Source organism: Chrysemys picta, chromosome 8 (assembly GCF_011386835.1).
Source record: "Chrysemys picta bellii isolate R12L10 chromosome 8, ASM1138683v2, whole genome shotgun sequence".
NCBI classification, from domain to species: domain Eukaryota; kingdom Metazoa; phylum Chordata; order Testudines; family Emydidae; genus Chrysemys; species Chrysemys picta.
In genome coordinates, this window is record NC_088798.1 from 53,348,544 (window position 1) to 53,373,027 (window position 24,484).

Here is a 24,484-nt window from a genome sequence, read left to right on the forward strand (position 1 = left end):
TCAGTATCAGCATATTTATAGAATTAATGTTTACCTAGACAGTCATGTACATGGAATAAAGTTGCCAAATGTATACAATTGAAACTTACAGATTTTATTTTAAAAGCTCTTTTCCACCGAAGCTGTTTTTGAATGAAAACAATTTGTGTAAATTCCACAAGTCACCTTTTCCTTTAGTGTGTCTTTTCCCAATTTTTCCTAAGATTGCCTCATAACAGCCCCATTTCCACAAGGAATTTAAAATTAAGGGCTTAAGTATGTGAGCAATCTCAGACTTCAGGGAGACTACTTCTATGCATGAAGTTAGGCACAGTACCTCGCTGAATTAGAGCCTATTTTCTGTTTTCCCACAGTAAACATCTTAGTTTTTATGGTAACCTCATCTGAGATCATTGGAAAGGTGATCATTATATGGCCCTGATGCTCAGCTGCAGCAAAAGAGCATACAGTGCAACTTAGCTGCCTATCCACTGGAGCTGGGGTTCTAAAACTTCATTGCACCGTGACCCCCCACCCCCTTCTGACAACAAAAGTTACTTCATGACCCCAGGAGGGGGGACCGAAGCCTGAGCCTGCCCTAGTGCCTTGGGTGGGGAGTCAAAATCTGATCCCCTCTGCTATGGGGGGGTCCAAAGCTAAAGCTCAAGGTCTTCAGTCCTAGGCAGGGGGCCTGTAACCTGAGCCCTGTTGTGCAGGGCTGAAGCTCTTACAGGGCTTCAGCTCCATGCCCCAGCAAGTCTAAGCCCTAGTGACCCCATTCAAAGGGGGTTGCGACCCACAGTTTGAGAACTGCTGCACTAGAGCTAGAAGCTGTCCTGTTGCACTGATGCTACAGACAAAGCTGTGACCTTATTTTGCCCTCTCCCTCAGTCTAGAAAATAAGGGGGGTGTATTTTCTCAAATTAGGCATTTAACTTCCATGGGATTCTGTTAGTACAATCATTAACATTTAGTTGTTTAGACATGGCTTAATACTGCTCATTCAGAGTATAGGCACCGTATGACATACTGTGTTTCTGAACAGGAATCCTGAGGACCCCTTGTTCTAGTGTTAACCAATGATCATTCAAAATGTATTTTGTTTCACTTTTATTTTGTTTAATTGTAGCTCATGTAGATTAAAGAGGACCCTGTTATACCTCCTTAACAGTACACAAGCAATACATACAGTGGGGCAACTGGTGTAAATTGTAGAAGTTCCATTGAATCCACTGGAGCTCTGTCAGTTTACAGCAGTTGAGGATCTGCTCCAATGGGTATCATTAAATCCTAACCATTACCCAGGTACCTGCAGTAATCAGAGTAACTTCTATTTTAAACAACACACTGAGTATGTAGAGTGGTAACTGCTGAGTTTTAATTTAAAATGGTATCCATTGCAGATTTTCACACACAAGCCTTTCAAACTATGAGTAGACCCTTGTCTGAGAAAGGTAATCCATTTTTAGAGAGAGAATAAATAAATAAAGCCACCTTCCAAATTGCCTGATTTCCAATTTTTTTTTTAAAGTCTGAAAACATTTGTTGTGGTTTTTTTTTAAAACACCCAACAACGAGTTTCATAGTTTTTACTGAGCTAGCCTCTGCCCCTCCACCCCCAGGGTTTCACAAAACCACACAGAGATGCTCTTTTAAACTTTACCATTTGAACAGCTAAACCTTTTCTAAGGCAGCTAGCTATTTTGCTAGATCTGACATCTGTATGTTTTAAGATTTCTTCCTAACTTGATCTTGTGTTGGATATTAAGTGGTAGAACTCTTTTTAGCTTCAAGTCACCATTACAGATGGCAAATACGGAAACAAAAACCCCACAGTATATTCAAAATATACTTTGCTGCAGTATTGGAAGCAAATTAAGACTCAAAGCAAATTAAAATATTAATCTTAACACGTTTACCAGCAGGAATATCCACAGAAATAGCTAATAGTAACAAGCTATTACTGATTCTCTCAGATTTCAAATTCATGCTCGTGAGAACTTGCCCTGTGCAAGGGATGTTAAGATACTCAGCCAATTGGGGAACAGGAGCACATTATAGGTCCTTTGTGTCCAGTCAAAACAGCTCATATACTGGTAACAAACTGCCACAATTGAGTTACAGACCAAGAATTGTTTGAAGAAGTAATTCAGCAAATAATTTTGAACAGTTTAACTTCTCAACAGAATATGTGAACAAATGTATTTCTTGAATAGTATTCCTTATGAATTATTTGATCCATTCTAATTGGGAATGTCAGTGCTCACAGAACCAATTTTTGCAAGTCTAATACAGGTTTTGTCTTAAAATGCATATGGGCAGAGGATGTTATAATTACCTAGATAGCAGATGCATAATTTAAAGACTAGGCTACAAAGAGAACTAGAGACTGATTACTATAAATCTTCTAAAATAAGGGCCACATGTAAATTATATACAAATCTCCCTGTGGTAACCACCATGCCACACAGCATTCAAGCGCCACCCCTACCTTCAAATAGGTCTCAGTCGCTCTAGCTGTTGTCCATGAAGCTATTTTGACTTATTACCTTGGCTTTGCCATAGTGTTGAAAAAAATATCTAAGTAATAATAGTTTGACAAAACAATTTACAAGAGGAGTTTTATCATGAAGTATGCTGCAATTAGCACTGAATCTCTCATATCTACATCCATTACAATTATGTGCAGCATTAAAAACCTAACACCTATTAGCATTACAGTCCCAATACCACCATCTACCCAGGCAACACTTGCTATGAATTTAGTGTGCATTTTGCCCAAGGAAGGATTTCAGCAGTATGTCCTTGATAATGCCAAGGGGTGCTAACGCATAGATAATGTAATGCCTCTGAAAAGCAGAGCGGAAAGAGTCTGGCAAAAAAGTCAAACTTTCACAAGATTCACAAGTAATGCTGAGATGGTCCAAAACTATTGCTAGTCCTACCATTCAGTCAAGACACCATCTGTATTTGAACGGTTAGGTTTTTATATCAACACTTTGCTCAGCTATTGAGGCTTTTTCTAGCTACAGAAATACATTCCTTTCATCTGTTTGTGAATTGATATTTTACAGCTATTTAAATAATGGTCACTTAGTGTCATGCCAGAAGTGGCTCCACTGCTGTCAGTGGATGAAGTTCTCACTGGTTTATAAATTGAGCAATCAGTTTGGTAATGATGGCAGTATATACATTTCAAATATCATTAATGAAGGAAAGAGAGCCTTTGGAGACAGTCTAACTAATACTTATATCTGGACTAAGTCAATGCAGTACTTAAATAACTAAATATCCTGAGAATCTATTACTTTGTCACAAGAGAACCTTGGGGATGGAGGTTGTTTTTGCTCTCCCCACTCCCCCCCTTTAAAAAAAATGCATTTTATTTCACTTTACTATGCAAAGGAAGCTATTGTAAAGTACCTTTAACACACACATTTATTGCATAAATAATTGTTACAAGCTGTCTGCCTAGCCAGAAGTCTGGATATGACCAAAACTATGGAATTCCACAGCCAACATCAGATTGATTACATAGAATCACTGAAAGCCTGGATATCACTACCCTGAAAGATTCTTGCTATGGAAATAGCACAAAATTCTAATGGCCCAATTACTAGCCATAAAATAAATAAATACAATTACTAGATATAAAACAGAAACAGTAAGAGTCATGCAACAATTAACCAAGTACAAAGGGCAAAAGCATGCTTTTGGTTAACGATAGTAACATCTATGGGGGTCCATATTTATATTTTGTTAATGACTTCCATGTCCAGGACAAAGAATCACATGAGTAGGTCCACTGATTTAATTGGGACTACCTGCATGAGTAAGGATTTAAGTGATTATGGGTTTTACATTCAAGCGCCCAAATCTGCTAAAGATTCAGTCAAAACAAGAGATTGTTCTAATTGCTTTTCAAATCCCCAGTACAGTTTTCCAGTGCTGGAGAATACATTTCTACCTCATACCATATAGTTACAATAAAGATTCCAGAAGCAGAACTTGGCTGCTATGTCACCTCTGCATTATCCAAGGTAATAAAACTCAATTTTAATCAGCAGATAAGAACAGAAGAGCAGAGAAGAGCAGTAGTAAAAAAGTTTTGTTTTGTAAACTTTCACAATCATTCCCGCGTACTTCTATAATACCCAATACATAATCACCGCACATTAAAGGCTCCGTAGCAGAAATATACCTTTTTCCATTTTACATCTACACCTGACCATTGTTCTGAAAATGCCAGTGGCTCTGGGCTTTTCCCTACCTCATTGCAAGAGCAGGAAGCATTAACAGAGAATGCTGGCTTTGCCAAGTAGCAAAAATACCTGTCTGCTTGAATTAAGCATTGTGTGTGCAAGGCAGCAATGTAAAAACACCGGAGATCATTAATCTCAATCCTTTTTAAACACAGGTTATAATTATTCATTTAGGGAAAAAATGAGGCAAATTCTTATGCAAATATTACAGTAGGATTAAGTTAATGCAGTGGGCAGTTGCCTGGGTAAAGAGTAAGAGACAGACCCTCTAGGTCCTTTGGCTCTTTATCTGTTAAGCTTCTTTATTCACAGCAAGTTTTAAATTAAGCAGTGGTATCACACCAGTTTACTTTGTAGCTATGCATTTCAGTTACAGCACAAGTTTCCTCCAACACAACCCACATTGCTGATGCTTGCTTGTGCTTTTTAATGAGAGTGGTGGGTGTTGTGAGGGGAAAACATTTTTTGGCTAACTCTGTCAAGATCACCTAGGACCACAGATATTGAACATAGAGCCCGGTCCTGTAACCCCAATTCACATGAGTAGTCACACTCACTGGAATCAGTGTGTGCCTGGAAATAAATAGGACAGGAGTTTGGACTCCTCAGGGGGTCATGAGGTTATTACATGGGGGGGTCGCGAGCTTCAGCCTCCACCCCAAACCCCGCTTTGCCTCGAGCATTTCTAATGGTGTTAAATATATAAAAAAGTGTTTTTAATTTATAAGGGGGGGTCGCATGCAGAGGATTGCTATGTGAAAGGGGTCACCAGTACAAAAGTTTGAGAACCACTAAAATAGGATAATTTGCACAAGTAACTACTACTAATGCAATTAAGAGTTGTAGGATCAAGCCTTTACTTTGAGCTGCAAGTTTAAACTAAATGCTTTCATGCAGCCTGAGGAAACCGTCATTGAGTCAGTTGCAGATGTAAGACTAAAATGACTAAATTATTTAATAGAAATTCAGTTATTCGCTCTAGGCAAGAGTGCATTTTTATTGTATCTGCAACTATACTTATTTTGCATTTAGAGTTTTGTTAGGCAATAACGATCTGAACATTAAGGATCTAAAGCTGGTTAAATGCAATTTCAGTAATTTCTTTGTCCCCACCCCCAACCCATTTTGAACATTTATTTTTTACCAAGAAACATTTTAAAATGGATCCACTAAAATATTTTATGATACAGGACTTAGGGACATTAAACAGCCTACTCACATGAGCACACTACAGGTCTGTTCCCTTAAATAACACTTCAAACCAGGTGCTGCATAGTTTACATACACATTATTTCTCTTCATCAGGGTGAATATTATATGTCAATACAGCCCACTAGCTAGGTTTTCTGTTAGGGTATTTTTTTTTCCTGCTTTATTGATCACATAATAGGTTAGAATTTTAACAATCCAGCAAATGGAAGCAGAAAAGTGTTCCCATACCTGAAATCCATGCATTCTTATTTTATAGTTTTTGTTCTAACGAATAAAATAAATTTGGTCATTTGCCCAAGGACTAGGGGAAAGGAAAATCCCATCCATGAAAGCTAAATCATTCAAATGCATGACGCAACTTCTGGGAATAATTTACAGCAGTGACAGCATAATGCATGAAGACATTCTAATTACCAACTATAGTTGTGTTGCAACCCACTTGCCTCCCCCTGCCCTGTTCTGAGCGGCACGGTAAGGGGGCCAGGAGGTTGGAGAAGGGGCAGGGAGGTTCTGGAGGGGGCAGTCAAGAGACAGGAAGCAGGGGGAGGGTTGGATGGGTCGGGAGTTCGGGGGGAGGGGGGCTGAGGGTTGGGGGTGTAAGGTTTTGGGCAGTCAGGGTACAGGTAGGGGGTAAGGTCCTAGGGGGGCAGTTAGGGGACAAGGAATAGGGTGGCTTAGTAGGGGGTGAGGTTCCGGAGGGCAGTTAGGAGCAGGGGTCCCAGGAGGGGGCAGTCAGGGGACAAGGAGCAGAGGGGTTTAGATGGGTCGGGAGTTCTGGGGGAGGGCTGTCAGGGGGTGGGGAGTGGTTGGATGGGGCATGGGAGTCCCTGGTGTCTGTCTGGGGGTGGGGGTGTGGATAAGGGTTGGGGCAGTCAGGGGACAAGGAGCAGGGAGGCTTAGGTAGGGTTACCATACGTCTAGTTTTTCCCAGACATGTCCGGCTTTTTGGTCCTCAAATCCCCGTCTGGGGGGGGAATTGCCAAAAAGCCGAACATGTCCGGGAAAATAGCTTTGCCGGCATCCCTGCCCCAGTCCCGCTTACCTTGCGGCTCCCACAGGCTGCGAGCTGCAGGCGGATTCCCCCACGGCGGCTGCTGCTGCTCCCCCCCAGACACCTCAGCTCTATGTAGCTGAAGAGCCGAGCTGCCCGAGCGCTACCAGCTTCACGGTTTGCCGGGCAGCCCCCAGACCTCCAGACCCTGCGCCCCTGGCCGGGCGCTTCCCCTCCCGGGCTCTGGCTGCGCTGGGGAAGCGCCCGGCCGGGGGCGCAGGGTCTGGAGGTCTGGGGGCTGCCCAGCAAACCGTGAAGCCAGTAGCGCTCGGGCAGCTGTTTTGTGGCTGGGAGGGAGGAGGGGGAATGCGGGGCGCTCAGGGGAGGGGGCGGAGTTGGGGTGGGGAAGGGGCCAGGGCCCCGTGGAGTGTCTTTTTTTAAATGAGGAAATATGGTAACCCTAATGAATGGGATATAAAGGCAGAGGTGGGATGTAGAGCTACGTGAGGAGGGGAAGCTACCAGTCATCCTGTGCAGGTGCAGCACAGGTGTTGGATAACTTAAAGTAGCTGATGGATCTGAGTAGTCCTGCTGGCTTTTGCAGCTGTATGTAAGACAGCTTTTCTTGTAGCTCATCATAACCTATTTCTTATTTAAACTGTGGGACAGTTTAATTTTGTCCAATTTACTCTAGGGGAGGGACATGTCACATGCACACCTAGCAGAATGGGGTTTCAATCCCTGATTATCACCTCTAGGTGCTCCCACAATAAGGATACAACAACATACGAGATGCTACAGTAGTGAGAGACGGAAAGATGTGGCTGTTTAGTTACAGGGAGTACCTCTCTCCTCCAAAATGGTTAAACACTTCAGGAACAAATTTCAAAATGGAACCATTTTAAAATAACATTTTCTCTTCAAAAGTTGACAAATATTTGTCACAAAAAATATAGAAAGTTCAATTACTTTCTGAGGTGTTAATCTGGACACTAAATTAATCAAAGACAAAGATTTTAATCCCACTTCAACTACAAGTCTCAACACCTTGGCTATTCAGTCTCTACCAATATCCACATAATCCACCTGCCTTAAAAATAAAGCATTCTTTTTCCCTCTCCTTTGGCTTATTGTGCTTCCATTTTATAAAGAGGGCTTTCAGACTAGAATTTATTATTTTTATTTCATTGGACAGGATCATGTTTTATTTAATTTCTGTACTACAAAATAACTTAACTGCTGTAATAAAAGAGGAAGCACAATTAAAGATAGAAGTTGGAAACATTACTTGTAACTTGAATTTGTAGATGTCAGATCTACTATTTGGCAACTATCTAACTGGTTTGCTTGAAATGTTCCCAAAAGAGGCTGCTGGTATGCAACATAAGCATCACCTAGGGGCAATGTGAAGACATGCAGCTCATTATAGAAAACAAAGTTCTGATACAGAGCAGCCTGCTCAACAAGCTTCTCAATGGTTTACCCTAATCAAATCGCTGTGACCTAGTGTCAAGAAGCCAGAACTAGCAGAATTCCAGAAAGGGTCTGTTTAATTTTTGGGATCATCCAGAAAATGAAGAATTTTGGAGCTTGTTGAGGCAAGTTTTAAATACTGAGAAATTCCTCAGGTTATAATTATCTTCACACTGTACTAACACAGTACAGGCGGCTGTACTGTGGGTTTTATTCCAAAGTTAGTTATTTAAATGCCAACAATCAGCTCCATAATTGCTGCTGAAAACTGCACGAATAGTTGGTACCCCCGAAAGCCAATGGATCATCCAAAATATTCCATCTCTATTGAACTTCAAGTTGAACCCCCCTCTCCAACACTGCAAAATATTTTCTCTAACACTAGAGTCAGCTTGTTAAGTTGATAGGACAGTCAAAAATTTAGTACATCCTGAATCACTAATCACTATCACATGTAGACAGACTAAGGGTTTGGAAAGATTTTAGCTGAGCAGGACAATGTATTGCAAACATGTTATGCATTTTTGGTGAAAGCCATCTTATTTTTATTAGTGTTAATTGCCTCTAGTTCCAGTTTATAATGGAAGCATCCAAGAAATCCCTATCAGCCTTTTACAACCTTAAAAGTTAGAATGTATTTTCAATTATGGTATTTAAAATAAAATCAAAAGCTCTGCATCACAGGCCTTTTAATTAATGTTTTTGTAGAAAAAAAGTGATTGTTTTAGTTTGAGCCAGCAAATAGTAGTAGTTACCCTTTTTTGACAGCTTTAATAACACTCCCCCCACCCCTCTCCACCCAACACAAACAATAGCTAAACATTTCCAGTTACTCAGATCCAAATGCAAATAAACACTCTGAGAAAGACTGCAAATTAAGTCATTTGAGGCAATATCTCCATTTGGTTTAAGATCAAGAATACTTTAACAAACAAGCCTCCTTAAGTAAGTTATTTCTGCCTGCGACAGGCCACCCCATGGCTCTATTTGTGACAGTTAGAACTATGTTCCCAATTCAACAACGCATTTACTCATGTATTTACGTCCCACTGACATCAATTTAAAACACATGCTTAAGTCCTTTGCTGAATCAGGGCCTAAGTTCATAAATGGCTGTCAAATGATTCTCAACATGGCTGTGGACAGGGTTTTGTTTTACCAAGTATGCTCCCCAAAATAATGTGCATATTATCTTAGCTGTGTGCACAAACACAAAGCATGGCAGACTCCTTATTCTCACCCATGTTGGCAGGGTGTTGAGTTTTGTTGGCCCTGTCCACACCAGCAGGACAAAGTGTGAAACTAGCAAGTGTAGGGGAGAACAGTGTTTGATGTCCATTGCAAATGCAGCTCAAAATCCTAGTGTAGGCAAAGCTTTAGACACCAGTGACCCTTATCCCCAAATGTTTGTACAATTCAACCTCTTTTTTCAATTAAATTTTAAAACAAAACAAAAACAAACAAAGCAAGCTTCTATACTAAGTGTGTTTACTTCTAAGAACCTACTTCTTTGGATTGAGTTTATTCCAGATTTAGGGCTTGGCTACATGTGCATTCGTCTGTGCTAAAATATGTGAAATTCTAGTGTGCACTAACATGTCATGCACTAACTGGCCTATATGGACCCTGATGGCACACTCAAAGTCACTTAGTGTACTGTAGTGTCCAGTTTCCAGGGCCTACTAGGAGACATTTAGAGTGTGCCAGTGGTGTCCATACGGACCAGTTAGTGCCCGGCACACTGGCGCAAACTGGAATATACACTCCCTCTAGTGCAGACTAATGCACCACGTAGACAAACCCTTAAGAAAACTCAAACACAGTGGATCAAAAACAGTAAGTTGGAAGCAAATAACAGACCAGCTCCCTCAATAAATCTAAAGAACTACTTTGTATAGTAAGGGAATAATGGAGATTTTTCTAAGAGAAAATAACCAAGTACCATAAAGTAAAGCTTAACAAAATGTAGTGCTACAACTGTTTCAGGAAATCCAGTAGATGTAATCAATAACTGACTTACCTATACACTTCCTGTGAAACACACTCATAGAGTTCCTCAGCAGTAAATTTTATGCTGGCATTTATCTAAGATGAAAGAGTTACTTAGGATCACATACTTATTAAAATCACATGGCTGATATAACATACATTGGACCTAATGTTTACACACTTAACTGGAAGGATTTCAAGTCTAGACAATGAGAAAAGAATTGAAGCCAGACTATATAGTACGGATCAAGTACTCCCTATTCAGAATAATAGGGCAAAACAATTTAGAGCTAACAGTGCAAGTATCATCTTGGTTTTATTTAATAGCATTTTTATAGCAGCTTCCAGATAACTCTAGTACAGAAAGAATCATCCCCACAATTCCATAGCAAAAGATTTATAGAATTCTGAGCTCTGAAATCCATAATCAAATATACTAAGCATACACAATGGACATGAAAATAATGCATCCTGTAACAAAAATGCCTATATTCTGTATATGGAATACATATTTTTTGAATGCCCATACTGACATGGAGCCATTTATTTCAAGTTCAAGTGTCCTTGATCTGTTATCAACAGAACAATATTTTCTATTTTACAGATGTAGCAGGATAGGAAAGACACTGTTGTCTGCTTTGTAACAGGATTTTTAAGGATGTTGAAGTGGCTCCTCGCGGCAGATTTTTTAAAAAATAAAATAAAAATGACCAATATAAACACAGTTCTGAATTTCAGGTTTCATGTAAATATTCCGAACACTACAATGCCACATAGTTGTTTTTCTGTTTGGGTCCTTAGGTTGCTGTTTTGGGTCCAAACTTTTAAAGGGAAAAAAATTCAAATAATGGATAGGAGCGATCTTGTTACAATAGGGACAGTTGACGTTTAGGGGTCATCTTTCTGTAACTGCTGACCCATGTGGTTGTGGTGAGGATTATTATGTATATTCTAGTAGGTCTTAGAGGTTCCAATCAAGACTGGAGCCCAATTGTGCTAAGAACTGTACAAAACATACAGACAGGGCAGTAGCCCTGAAGAGCTTACAAATGTACCTATAGCATCACCCATTGTATAACCTTGGAAAACTAGCTGCAAAACAGCTAACGTACACTGATTCCGTAAACTTAGTTGCCAATTAGGTGCTGTTATGACAAGTTTAGTCTTTAAAAACAAACTCATTTTATCCTGAAAGTTGGCTCTACTAGAATGAGCCATACAACCAAAAGTAAGATAACTGGTGATTCCAATGCTAGAATTGAATGTCATCCCCCTAGAGTTAAGTTTTTCAAAGTAACTAAGTAATTTCATTACAAATCTTATATAAATTATTTGTACTCTGTGTGAAAATATATTTCTAAGTTTTGATATTTCCACATGTGATGTACCCAATTTCAAAATAAGGAGTTAAAAGTTATCTAAAATCAACAATCTAGAAGTTAGGAACCTAGACAACAACAAACAAGTAACACATGCAATACATTACCAGGAAAATGACTGAAACAAAGAACATAGGAGGGGACTATCATTTTACTAATGGGGAAAATGAGCACGCATGTTGAGCCTCACTCAAGGTCACACAGCCCATTTCTATGGAAGAGTCAGGAATAGAACTCAGATCTCCCAATTCTGCATCCTTAGCTGTAGTCCCAACATCCTTTCCTATTTTATATGGGCATGTTTTCTGGATTGTCAATTTGTTTCTGAAATATTTTATTCCTTGCATAGTGTAGATATTCATACCTATTCTAAGAGGATATAGTTTGATTTCATAGTGTGTTGTGTTAATGCTGTTTTTAGGAATACTGTCGTTTATGTTAACTAGTGCCAGCTAGCCATCACTCATGTGGACGTGGCTATCAATCCAGGCACTCACTTTCAAACACATTTTATCTAAAGTCCTATAAATACAACTGGTGATCTCAGATGACCTTAATTTCTCTAAATTGAAGGCCTCAGGCCCCATATGACTGCCTAATTGATTAAGTTAGTATTATTTTTGTAAATTATTAGACTGGTGAGGACTGTTAATTTTAAAGACTTCTCTGTAATGAGTTTATAATAAACCAGTGTCCTAAATTTCAAGGCTGCAGCTTAAACAGGGTACCTGAATGGTTGGAGTTCCATTAGAAAGTCCAATGACCTCTGATCGAAAGAAACAAGTTAATATTTTTTCCCCTTAGACTTTATGACCAATAATGGCCAAGAGTACCGAATTTCACAATTCTAGCTCAATTGGAACATGAACTGTAGCTCTACCAGTTAGGCTACTCACTACATTTGCCTGTAGTATGACATTTGAGGATTTTTAAGAGCAGGTTAGACAAACACCTGTCAGGGATGGTCTAGAAAGATAATACTTAGTCTTGCCTTGAGGGCAGGGAGCTGGACTAGATGACCTCTCGAGGTCCCTTCCAGTTCTATGATTCATCCTTATTATACATTTCCATTAAAGATTTTCAAAAAGATAAATTTCATACCTCATTACTGATTAGGAAGTTATAGAGCATCCAAATGTCTTGAAAACTACTGTTGGGGGTCAAAACTCTAAAAAGAAAAAGAAAAAAAAAGTTTAAAAGATGGTTTGTAGAAGAGCAGAAATACCCTGGAATGATATACATCTAAATTAGTAAGATACAGAAAAGCCTCACTGTGTAAAAATTCTAATTAGTTCCAGAACAAAACAAAAACGAACACTCACAATCATTTCATTTCCTCCTTCCCCCCCCCAATTAAAAGAACTAAAGGAGTTTATTCTCTTAGTGGGCAAGTTTTATAGAAGGTTTTTCCCAATTAAAAATTCTAATGCAGTTTTCACATCGGCCACTTCACTACATAGAAAGGGGGAAAAAACAGCATATAACTAAAAGCCTTTTGTTTTTCCACTAGCAAAGCCTCTCTTGTGTCAAGAGAGGGCAACAGAAAATTGACATACAATGCAAAACTTTCCCACACTTCAAAACAAAACAAAAAAAGGGAAGGACTAGGTACAGTTTGAATTTTTCCTGCATACTTCCCATTTATGGATGCAGAATTGGGTATTTTAGTTTAGGGGATTTTGCGGGGGGAGAGAAGAGGAGAAATGGGACTGGTGAACAGACTGACATGCCAAGTTACTGTTTCTTTTATTTATCCACAGAACACATACAGTACTGTTAACAGCACTTCAAGTTTTTCCATAGTGCCTACTCATGTATTTTACACCACCTGTGGGAGCGAGATGGTAGTTCAGTCTATCCATACCCATTCAGTCCTTGGCCCTTCTGCAGAGATTGCCAACAAAGGTACTTTATCATTTCTAAGGGCTGATCTACACTACACAGTTAGATCAACGTAAGGTAGGTTACGTTGACCTTATGTCAGTGTCTATACTACACAGCCTTCCTCCCACCGATGTAAGAGCCTTACTACACCAGAATAATAACTCCAGCTCCATGGGAAGTGCAAGGCTTATGTGGGTGTAGTTAGGGTGACGTAGTGGCTGTGTAAACACTGCAGTTCCTTTCATCGTCTGTTGACTGTCTTGTCAGTTTCATGGCAGGAGCGGTGAAGTTAACAAGAAAACTGGGCAGTTAGAGACCAGCTGCCCAGGGCTGGTGCAACCATTTAGGCGACCTAGGCGGTTGCCTAGGGCGCTAGGATTTGGGGGGCGTCATTTTCTTCAGCAGCGACTGTGGCGGCCGGATCTTTGGCCGCCCCGGTCACCGCTGACATTTAGGCAGAGGGAGCTGGGGCAGTGGAGCGCAGGGAGGGCCGCCTGCAGCAAGGGGGTGGGGGTGGGGCAACACACAGAGGAACTCCCCGCCCCAGCTCACCCCTGCCCCGCCTCCTCCCCGAGCACGCTGTGGCTGCTTCACTTCTCCCGCCTCCCAGGCTTGCAGCGCCAATCAGCTTAGGCGCCACAAGCCTGGGAGGCGGGAGAAGTGAAGCAGTGACGGCGTGCTCAGGGAGGAGACGGGGCAGGGGTGAGCTGGGGCGGGGGAGGGGGAGCTGCCACAGGGAGGGGCGCCTCAGGGCGGGGGCTCGGGGACGGGGGGGGGGGGGCGCAAGGTTGAAGTTTCGCCTTGGGCGCGAAACATCCTTCCACCAGCCCTGCAGCTGCCCCTCACTCTCCTGGAGAATGCCTCTCCCGCTTTCCTGGCCAGGAGCCATGGCGAGAAGCCCAGGCGACGCCCCTCGCTCCCTGCTGGGAGCTGGGCAGCTATGTCAATTTATGATTAGTATATGAAAATGATGGAACGGATGGGACACACTGAAGAGGAGGGAGGGAAAGAAGAAAGGATGGATAGGAGCAAGGAAGGCAGGAGGAATTAAGCTAGAAGCAAAGGGACTGTAGGGGGAAGATGGGAGGGGAAGTCAGAACTAAACAGCCAGAGAGCAAAGAAAGAACATCCATACAGTAGCTCAAACTGAAAGCAGAGTCTGGGGTCCCGCTTGAAATGTGGACTAGTTCCTTGCGCTGTCTGGGTAGGGCTGTAGGACTGACTGCATCCAGGAGTGCTGTTCATCCTTCCTCAGCCCATGTGGCTGGGGGAGGGGGTCATGGGGACTGTTTTACATCTGTTGCCCTCAGAGGAAGGGGAAATCATGCTGGGCCTAACCCTGCCCCACTGATATTCTGCTGACAAAGTTTCTGCCAAATGAATGTCCTGTGTATATTATTACAAGAACTATACTGGGATCTGCGCTATGAGATCTGCCTATAAATCAACACTTAAGTGCTGTTTGGACACATATCTGGAAACGAACTGCTGGCTAGATAAGTGGTATAAGATAAAGGGTTTGGTTTTATGAAACACTGCCCTTTTTATGGAGATAAGGGGCTATACCAGGGTTTCTTAAACTGGGGTATGTGGACCCCTGTGGGGTCCACAAGAGTACTCCAGGGGGGCAGCGAGTCATGTCCAAGGCCACTGACACCGCTGATAAACAGCAGAATAGCTGTTCAGTGGCATGCAGGAGGCACTGGGAGAGAGGGGGAGGAGCAGGGAAGGGGCACGCTTGGGTGAGGGGGTGGAGTGGGGGCAGGGCCTGTGGCTGAGCACCAGGCTTGGGGGTCTGTGAAAATTTTAAAATCAAAATGGGGGTCCTCGGGTTGCTAATGTTTGAGAATCGCTGGGCTATACAATTTGGAGGACCTCCATCTCAGCAGAAGGGGGACCTATTTTCTAGGTGATAGGCTGGTTAGACTACTTAGGGGGGCATTAAAATAACAAAAAGAAAGGGTGAAAAGAGGGAACAAATGAACATATTTAGTACAAAATCAAGCCATTGAGAACAAAATTAATCAAGGGATCTGAAGAGAAGTTCTTTAGTTGCTTATACATGAACGCCAGGAGCCGGAGTAATAAAAGGAATTGAAATTGGTCATTTATGAGCTTAAATTTCACCTAGTTGGTATTATTGAAACCTGGTAGGAAAATTGATATGATTGGAGTGTTAAAAATCAGTGGTTATAAGCTATTTAGGGGGGATTGAGTGGGCAAGAGGGGAAAGGGAGTAGCACTCTTTCAAAAATTACCTTACCTTTTTTCTGAGTCACTGACCACTCAGAAACAAGTGATCTTGGGTGCTTATGGATCAAGGTCTTAACAAATAAAGCACAAAATGGGGGTACTAGTTAGTGTCTGCCATAGACCACCAAAAAAAACCACAAGAAAAAAAAAAAACCCATCCCAAACCTGGATAAGGTCAAGTAGGAGAAAAAAACTGCACTATCATAGGGGACTGCAATCTGAGTGACATTCTGGAGGTCTCATGCTGCCAGCACTAAAAAACATTCAGAATTCCTAAATGTTACAGATGACAATTCCTAACTTCAATCCAACATGAGGAAAATGTGTGTGTGCGTGCGCGAGAGACATTACATACACACAGAGTATATCTCAAGTGTGTGCACGCACACACACACACACACACACACCCTGACGTTTTAAAAGGGCCAATTTCACAAAGCTGAAAACAATTATGAGCCAAATCAGCTGGGAGAATGAATTTGAAAAGGAAAATACACCTCTACCTCCATATAACGCTGTCCTTGGGAGCCAAAAAATCTTACTGCATTATAGGTGAAACCGTGTTATATCGAACTTGCTTTGATCCTTCAGTGTGCGCAGCCTCGCCCCCCTGGAGTGCTGCTTTACCGCGTTATATCCGAATTCGTGTTATATCAGGTAGCGTTATATCGAGGTAGAGGTGTATTAATAATAATTGGGAACTATTAGATTTTACTAAATGCACAAAAAGCCATGATCTCACTGTCAAGAGAGAAGGCTACACTGCTTAAAAACACAAGTTGGCTTAAAGGGGGGAAGTAAAAGTAGCTACATATTTAACAAAGGGGGGGGGTGTTTAAATCAAGATTGAATGTTTTCCAACAGACATACTGCAGTTTAAACAGGAATTGATCTGAGGAAGCTCTATGGCCTGTGTTATGCAGGAAGTCAGACTAGATGATCACAATGGTCCCTTCTGGCCTTAATCTAGGAATAAGGCTCTATAAAACGGTCAGCATGAATAAACTGCTCAAGACAGTACAGTATTTTCAAGTTAAAGCAACTGGTTGTACTCACTGAAGAAACATTACACGAACTTAAAAAAAACTGAGGGAGAAAGAAGTTATGCTAGAGATGTATTTACAATAATTTCTCCCACATGAATTCTTTAGAAGTCAGTCTTCTTCCTAAATGTGCTTATTATTGTTTCCAACTAAAATTTTAAAAAGGGTCTCGGACCAGAATTCTTGCAAAAAAATTCTAAATGCGTTTCTAGGACAGGGCAGTCGTTTTAAAAAAAAAAAAAAAGGCAATTAAAAGATCATCAACTATCTACTGTTTTTTTAAAATGCCCCATTTCTTCCCTGCCCTGCAACCACTTTTGTTCTTTAGAACTACATTTTCTGTTTTAGTAGGAGATGTACATGAATCAAACTCCTAGATCCAAAAGCCATCTGAAACCTGGAATATTTGGATTCAGATCAATCCTAGTTAAATTCTTATATCAAAATCACTTTAGTCTCTCAATTTCATAGGTCAGGCTCATCTCTATTTTCAGTGGAAATGTGTAGTTCTCCTCAGCCATGGAAAGGTATCTAAAAGCAACCTCCAACAATCCATAAGACATTGAGTGAATGAGTTCTTCTATTTAAAATTCTTATTGTGAACTAGAACCATTGGTTTTGTGACCAACTGTAATATTAAATTACTTTATCTTTATTCCCAACATTAGATGATAAGCACACAAAAAAAGTGAAGTGTGGAAAACCACTGTGTCAACTATAAACTTAGCTATCCTGAAACATAAGGGTTACATCAAACCAAAATAATAAATGGGGACATGCTGCACAATTTAGATCCAGCTCCAAACTTCCCAAAGTTCAGCCTGGGAAAGGAAGTTGAAGGTGGGAATGCTGGTTGAACTGGAAACTTTCTTGCCTTTCAGAGATTATTTTGCTAGGATTTGCACTTGAACAACCTTGAACTGTTAACTAACTTTTTCATAGTGGGAATAGAACAATACTGACATACAACCTGTTCTGGGGTGAAATAGAAACCTTAGCAGCACATAGCAATGCTACACCTTCAAGAGTCGAGTACAAGTGAAGATCATCATACCGAAAGAGAACTGAGAATTTTTGGCAGATAATATTATGCACAGATTGAAATCTGGCCAACGCACTGGGTTTAACAGCACTGCAAAAAGAGCATCACAGGATTTTTTTAAAAACTGACCACAAGTGGCCAGGGCCTCCAGTTTTACGTCCCATGAAATACAGAAACTCTACAGCACAATGTGCTGAACTACCACTGTGCTGAGGCACTGATTACGCAAGTGTAATTTAAAGAACCACAACATTTTCCTACACCACTGGATTTTCTTTGGAGGTTTTTTATCCAACCATTGTTCTGGCCAGACCCTGCTTAATTTGAGAGAATTTTCACTGAAATAATTATAACTACACACTTGTGTGCCAATCGATGTAACAAAAAATACAGCCTTCAAAACACCACTGGTGTGTGTACAGTAGAACCTCAGAGTTACGAACACCAGAGTTACAAACTGACCAGTTAACCACACACTTCATTTGGAACCGGAAGTACGCAATCAGGCAGCAGCAGAGACACACACAAAAAGTAAATACAGTACAGTCATTTGGTTGGCTTAGGGTGACCAGACGTCCCGATTTTATCGGGACTATCCCGATATTTCCTTGTTTGTCCCGCATCCCGACCGACGTGCGGTCAGGACACTGGACAAACAAGGAAATGCTCCAGAGCCCGGAAGTGCTCGCGCCCCCCGAGCGGGACGGGGGGGCTGGGGCCTGCTGCCCCAACTCCGGGGCCGCCGCGGGATAGTACCAGCTGGGCAGCAGCCCAGACATGACTGGCCAGGGGCTGGGCGCGCGCAGGGTGCGCACTGCTGGGTCCCCGCAGCAGGCCCGGGCTCGGGGGGGTTCGGGCCCAGGCGCCAGAGCCGCAGCCGCCGAGCTTGGCCATTGGCCGCTTCCTCCCCCCCGCAGCAGTGGGAGCTGCAGCAGCGGCTGCTCCCGAGTCCCGCTGCCCGGGGGGGAGAACAGCCGCCGCCTGGCCCTGCGGGCCACCCCCCTCCTCTCCCTACCACCCAACTGAGTCCTGCCTGCTCGGGGCCAGGCCGGACTCTTACTCCCCCCGGCCCCGCGCTTCCCCTGCGTTTCCTTGGCCTCCCTCCAGCGCTTGGGGAGGAAGGGTGTTTTTTTTTTTTTTTGCCACCCCCTCCCCCCCCCGCGTCACCCTCCCCCGCGTCATGATATTTGACTTGGGTGATCTGGTCACCCTAGGTTGGCTCCATCTGGGCTGGCAACTGGTTTTAAGAGAGTCTCCATGCAGAAGTGAGATGTGCCTGGCACAATCCAGTTCCTACCTCACCAGTGACTTGATTTTCCCAGACTCCCATAACACACATAAGGCAACCAGTACAGAGGGCACAATAAAGTAACTGGATAGAAAAACAGGAAAAAAAAAAATCTGATCTAGTTCCTTGCCTGCATGTACAACGGAACCATACCTGGGCTAAAAACAAACAGGCTGAGCAGAGAGGTGGGCTAAGTGGGCACAGAGCAGGTTAACAGTCAGCAGCTTATTACCAGAGCTATAAGGGGTTTATGCTTCCAAGAATTTGGCTCGCCACTGCCAGAGTCCTAGACAAAGACATCGGCTGCCTGAGGCCAAAACTGGGATCCATTCTTTATGGCATGGCATCTATTACAGATTGATTTATCTGATCTTTTAATTCTAATATTAAATAGAACCTATGATGTTTTGAAGCATTAACCTATTCACTACATCCATGAGATTAATCACCAATAAATTTGAACATTAATTATTTAAGAACCCTACTTGACCAGAGGTAACAAAACCAGTTCTACCCATCTGGGGCTTAAGATCTGGGTGGCTGAGCTGACTTCCGTGAATTTTGCAGTGCTGGTGCGGCTGACCCCAGGACCACTCCAGAAGCTGGGGAAGTCCAGGGGCCAGCCACACCGGCCACTGCTCTGGCAGCCGGCAGGGCCACCCAGAGGATTCAGGGGGCCTGGGGCAAAGCGGGGGAACTGCAGAGCTTGTACTCACCCAGCGGCGGTCTGGGTCTTCGGTGGCATATCGGCAGCGGGGGGCCCTTCAGTCACTCTGCGTCTTTGGCAGCACTGAAGGGCCCCCCACTGCCGAAATGCTGCCGAAGACCCGGACCACCGCTGGGCCAGGGCTCATGGGAGAAATCAGCAGCGGGGGGCCCTTCAGTCGCTCCGCGTCTTCAGCAGCACTGAAGGGGCCCCCCGACGCCAAAGACCTGGACCGCCCCAGGCCAGGGCTCGCGGGGCCCTTGCAGGGCCCGGGGCAAATTGCCCCACTTGCACCCCCCTCTGGGTGGCCCTGGTAGCCAGTCCCCGGTGCTGCCCTGGAGCAGCAGTCCGGGATCAACGTTGGTGTTGCCCCGGGCCGCCCCACTCCCTGCAGCAGAAGCATCGCCTTGGGCCGCCCCCCTCCCTGCAGCAGTAATCTTCAGGAGTGCCCCCTTGCAGCAGGTAAGATTTAGTCACAGGTATTTTTAGTAAAAGTCTTGGACCGGTTACAGGGCCGTGACTTCTTGTTTATTGCCCGTGACCGGTCCATTACTTTTACTAAAATTACCCATGACTAAACCTTGCATGGTGTCAAGTATCAGGGGGTAGCGTGTTAGTCTGTATCTACAAAAACAACAAGGAGTCTGGTGGCACCTTAAAGACTAACAGATTTATTTGGACATAAGATTTCGTAGGTAAAAACCTCACTTCTTCGGATGCATAGAGTGAAAGTTACAGATGCAGGCATTATATACTGACACATGGAGAGCATTGATTTGGCAGATTGGTCAAACACTTATCTTTTCCTCTCACATACACACACTGGTTTTACTCAGAAAATATTGCCCAAGGTTCAGTAAAATCAATGTACTTCCTAGTCTGACTTTCAGTCACTCCATTCCCAACTAGGTTTAGATAAAAATCATAGTTAGTGTCCAAACTGTTGCAGAATACAACTGCTTCATGATAGTGATCGTACTCAATATCCCAGGTTTTTCATAATGAGTTTGTTAATACCAGATTATCCTCAGCCCCTATGTTTTAAATAAATGTTTCTATGGTAGGGTTTTTTTGTCTATTACAAATGGACCTTTTATATGCATCTGGTGAAGTTAAAGTCATAGCTACTATACACGGTCTTTCAGAAACAACACGTCAATGTCTAGCATTTTGCAAGATACTAAACAACTGAAGGTCATTTGTGATTTTAAAGCCCCAAAGACCAGAAGAATCCTGTTTATGTCAGACCTGCAAATCCTGGCTAAAGAAATGCATAATGCTGCTAAGATGTTTCTAACAAGACTGAAACTATCAAAAGTTTAAATGCTGCAACCTGTGCAAGTCGTATCTCACTCACTCAAAGTGCGGGCATTTGGAACAATAACCACTTTATAGTCAAAACATATACACTGGAGTTTAAATGGGTTATTGTTGGGTACAGAAGAAATAGCTATATAACAAACAGACACAGCCTGAACATATGAAGCCATTCTTAATGCTGTTCCATAGCTTTCAAGGGGCTTAGCTGCAATACATTCTCAAAAACAACTTCTCAACAGTTCTCTTTTGGTATCCTAAAGCAGGGAGTCTCTCTGGCAGCTTGGGTCATGCTGAGTTTTAGTTTTGCTTTTTTTAAATAGTCGAATTAGTTTCCTACCATCCACGTGTTGCAGTGGGGGAAGCACGGAGGACAAGAAAAGGACAAGAACCTCACCCCAGCTGCCCTCAGTCACCTGTTAAAACATGCATGCAGGAAACTTCACCAGCTCCACGCTGCAAACTGAGCACCAAAAAATTATAATAATAAATAAATCTATCTTCCCCTTAGCCCTCAGTTAATTAAAAAAGCTTCCATGCAATCAAGGCTAGCTCTCTAGTGAACTTGCATGTGCTGGTGGGTTAAGCAATCACTTGAAATGCACTAGGGCCTGAGGTCTATCCACACCCAATGCAAGAAATTAAAAAGGTAGGTAAGAGACAGGCAGCAAGACCTACTCCTTTTGGGGAATTATGTGCCTGTGCAGAATTCATGTTCCCAGCAGATTTCTTTGCTTCCCTGATGCAAAATGACTTTCTGACAGGGAAGCTGCAAGAGCAGTCACACACCGCTCCCTAGCAGCACAGGTACATCGTTTCAGGCACCTGATGGAGAGGTAAATCACCACAGTGCTGGGGACTCCCCAACCAGTGGCTCCTACCCTGAGCAGGGATCAGTTGCTAGTCCCAGCTGAGCTGGAGGCAGAAGAGGATGGGACTTCCTCTTCCCCTGCAAGGAATGGCTGGGGCTGTGCCAGACCCACCCACAGAAACCTCTCCCAGCTACAGGAAGTTCAGCATCCTACCCTGCTTCCTTCCCCCCATCACTCCTCAGCTGCAGGGGGAGCTGCACCCCATCCACCCATCCCACATGCATCCAGACTTCCCATACCAGACATTCCCACCAAGCCTCACCTGTACATCCAGAACCCCCCTAGCACTCCAAATCCAAACCCCACCATACCTCAACCCAGACCACCTCCCAGAGCTCCCTGCACTCAAACCCCCACCCTGACAAGCCCCACCCTCCTGCACCACCTTGAGCACCCACATCCAGACTCCCACACCACTGACCCCCCACTAGTTGCACCCAGACCCCCACCCCACCAAGCCCCACTCCCCCAGCACCCAGACTCCCCCATTGAGCCCCAACCACCTTCATCTGGAAGCACCTGCAGAGTCTCATTGCCCCTGCACCTGGAACCCCACCCCCCAAACAAGCTTCTGTGCATCCAGATCCCCCCCCCCACTGATCTGCCTGCACCCAGATTGTTCCACACACAACTCTCTCACCCCACACCTGGATCCCCCCCCCCACTGAGCCTCTGCACACTGCCTGGTTGAGCCTGCCTGCCCCACACCTGGTGCACCTGGCGCAGAGGGGCAGGACCCCAGGGTATTTCTGGGCCAGGCCCAGGCCTTCGGCTGTGTCAGGGTCAGGTGCAGCCTCACCATGGAGTCCGTTTCCCAGGGGTGGGGGGATTGCAGGGTGATCTCCCACCTTTGTGCAGCCAGTGGCCTGTGCTCCCCACTGCCAGGCTGGAGCCTCTGCATTTATTTATTGACAAATAAAACCCATTAGATACTAAATTAGGTCTATGTTAGCCACCATAATCAAACTTATTAATAACACATTGATATAATGGTGTGGACTTAAACTTCACATGTGTCTAAGCACAAGAACACATTACATAAAATAGACACACACACACGCACGCACACACACACTCCTACCCCCCATTTGGGAAAGAAAAAAAAACAAACCACTTTTGCAGAAGCTTACTTCCACCTCCTCCCTGTGACCTCCGTGTATTGAACTGACAAATTTCTAAAACAAGCAAACAAGTTATCTCCAGAAAGAAGCAGAATATACTAGTACTGAACTTTGATACCACAGCAAAGGAAACTGAGAGCAACTGTCTTCTAAAAGGTATGAAGAAACCTTGGTTGCAAGATAACTCAAGAAAGAACATAGTGCTAAGAACAGTGCTCTCCAAAATTGTATTTACTCTGTATCTGCTAGTGAGAAACTTTTTGTACCAGCCAACTTAGTTGTTTTTCTTCCACTAAGGCATTAAAATAAAGTTAAGAACCATTGTGTATTTTTTAACACTATGTGCCTGATTTTCAGATAAGTTCCCACAGTTCCAGTTGAAGTCAATGGAAATTCTAGGTGCTCAACACCTCTGAAAAATCAGGTGCCATGTGTTTAAGAAATGAAATTACAATCCTAGACTTCAATTTATTTTAATATTTCCGTCTCTAGATCTGCACTTTTTAGATACAACTCAAAAGCATTAAAAATAACAAAGATAGCACTTTTCCATTAGATGCTACTAGCATACTGAGAACAAGTTAAGGAAGTCATTTAATGCAACCAAACATGCTCTTTTACGTTCCACCAATGCACTGTCTAGGATTAGATGTTCAATACATGACAATGTGATTTTTTTTTTCCATTATAATGAACTATGATCAGTTAACAGATTCACTGTGAAAGTCTTGTTTGAAATAGTTAACTACTTCACAATTGGCACAGGAACAAAAAGAGCCCATTTTTCTTAGAAGTGTACTGAAGGAAAAGGAAATTTTAAATTAAAAAAAACAGGGCTATACTCATTAAAGGCAAGTTTTAATTATTTAAAAAAAATCAATTTGAGAGAGAGAATATTGTTCTGAAAACATGCAAGCAATAATAGTTTCTCACATAAAAATTCTCAAGGGCCCAGACTATGCATAAAAACATTTTTTTTTCTTTTAAAAACTAGCTATACTTGCCAGAGGAAGCTGCTGGCTTGCATAAACCTCTCTAGGAACCTTAAATGCTTCTCTGGTTTAAGCTTTTTAAAGAATGGCCGATCTATTCATTTTTAGTGCTCCCATCAGAAGGTAACTGGAAGACAAAAAGCAGCTAACAATAAAATAATAATGTCATAACTATAAAGGGAAGGGTGTAACAGCTGTCCTGTGTACAATACTATAAACTCCCTCCTGGCCAGAGATTCCAAAATCCTTTTCCCTGTAAAGGGTTAAGAAGCTCAGGTAACCTGGCTGGCATCTGACCCAAAGGACCAATAAGGGGACAAGATACTTTCAAATCTTGGGGGGAGGGGAAAGCTTTTGTTTGTGCTCTTTGTTTGGGAGTTCCTTCGCTCTTGGGACTGAGAGGGACCAGACATCAATCCAGGTTCTCCACATCTTTCTAAACAAGTCTCTCCTATTTCAAACTTGTAAGTAAAAACCCAGGCAAGGTGTCTTAGTTTTACTTTGTTTTCTCAACTTGCAAATGTACCTTTTACTAGAGTGTTTATCTTTGTTTGCTGTACTTTGAACCTAAGACTAGAGGGGAGTCCTCTGAGCTCTTTAAGTTTGATTACCCTGTAAAGTTATTTTCCATACTGATTTTACAGAGATGATTTTTACCTTTTTCTTTAATTAAAAGCCTTC

The 24,484-nt window shown here is 42.8% G+C and overlaps 1 protein-coding gene across 7 annotated transcripts in view; it reads right to left on the minus strand.

Moving 5' to 3' along the window:
* The window catches only part of SWT1 (SWT1 RNA endoribonuclease homolog), an 83,817-nt gene that overhangs the window by 1,555 nt on the left and 57,778 nt on the right, over positions 1-24,484 (minus strand). For 5 of the 7 annotated variants that reach the window (XR_010590016.1, XM_005290700.5, XM_042851277.2 and 2 more), the window contains 2 exons: positions 12,387-12,453; positions 9,938-10,002 (listed from right to left, as the gene is read on the minus strand). Coding sequence is in view for 5 of the 7 variants with exons in the window: in XM_005290700.5 (XP_005290757.2) it covers positions 9,938-10,002; positions 12,387-12,453 (132 nt within the window). In the remaining 2 variants the exon portion in view is untranslated. The remainder of the gene's footprint in view (positions 1-9,937; positions 10,003-12,386; positions 12,454-24,484) is intronic. The other 2 variants (XR_010590017.1, XM_042851275.2) reach the window with 1 other exon arrangement.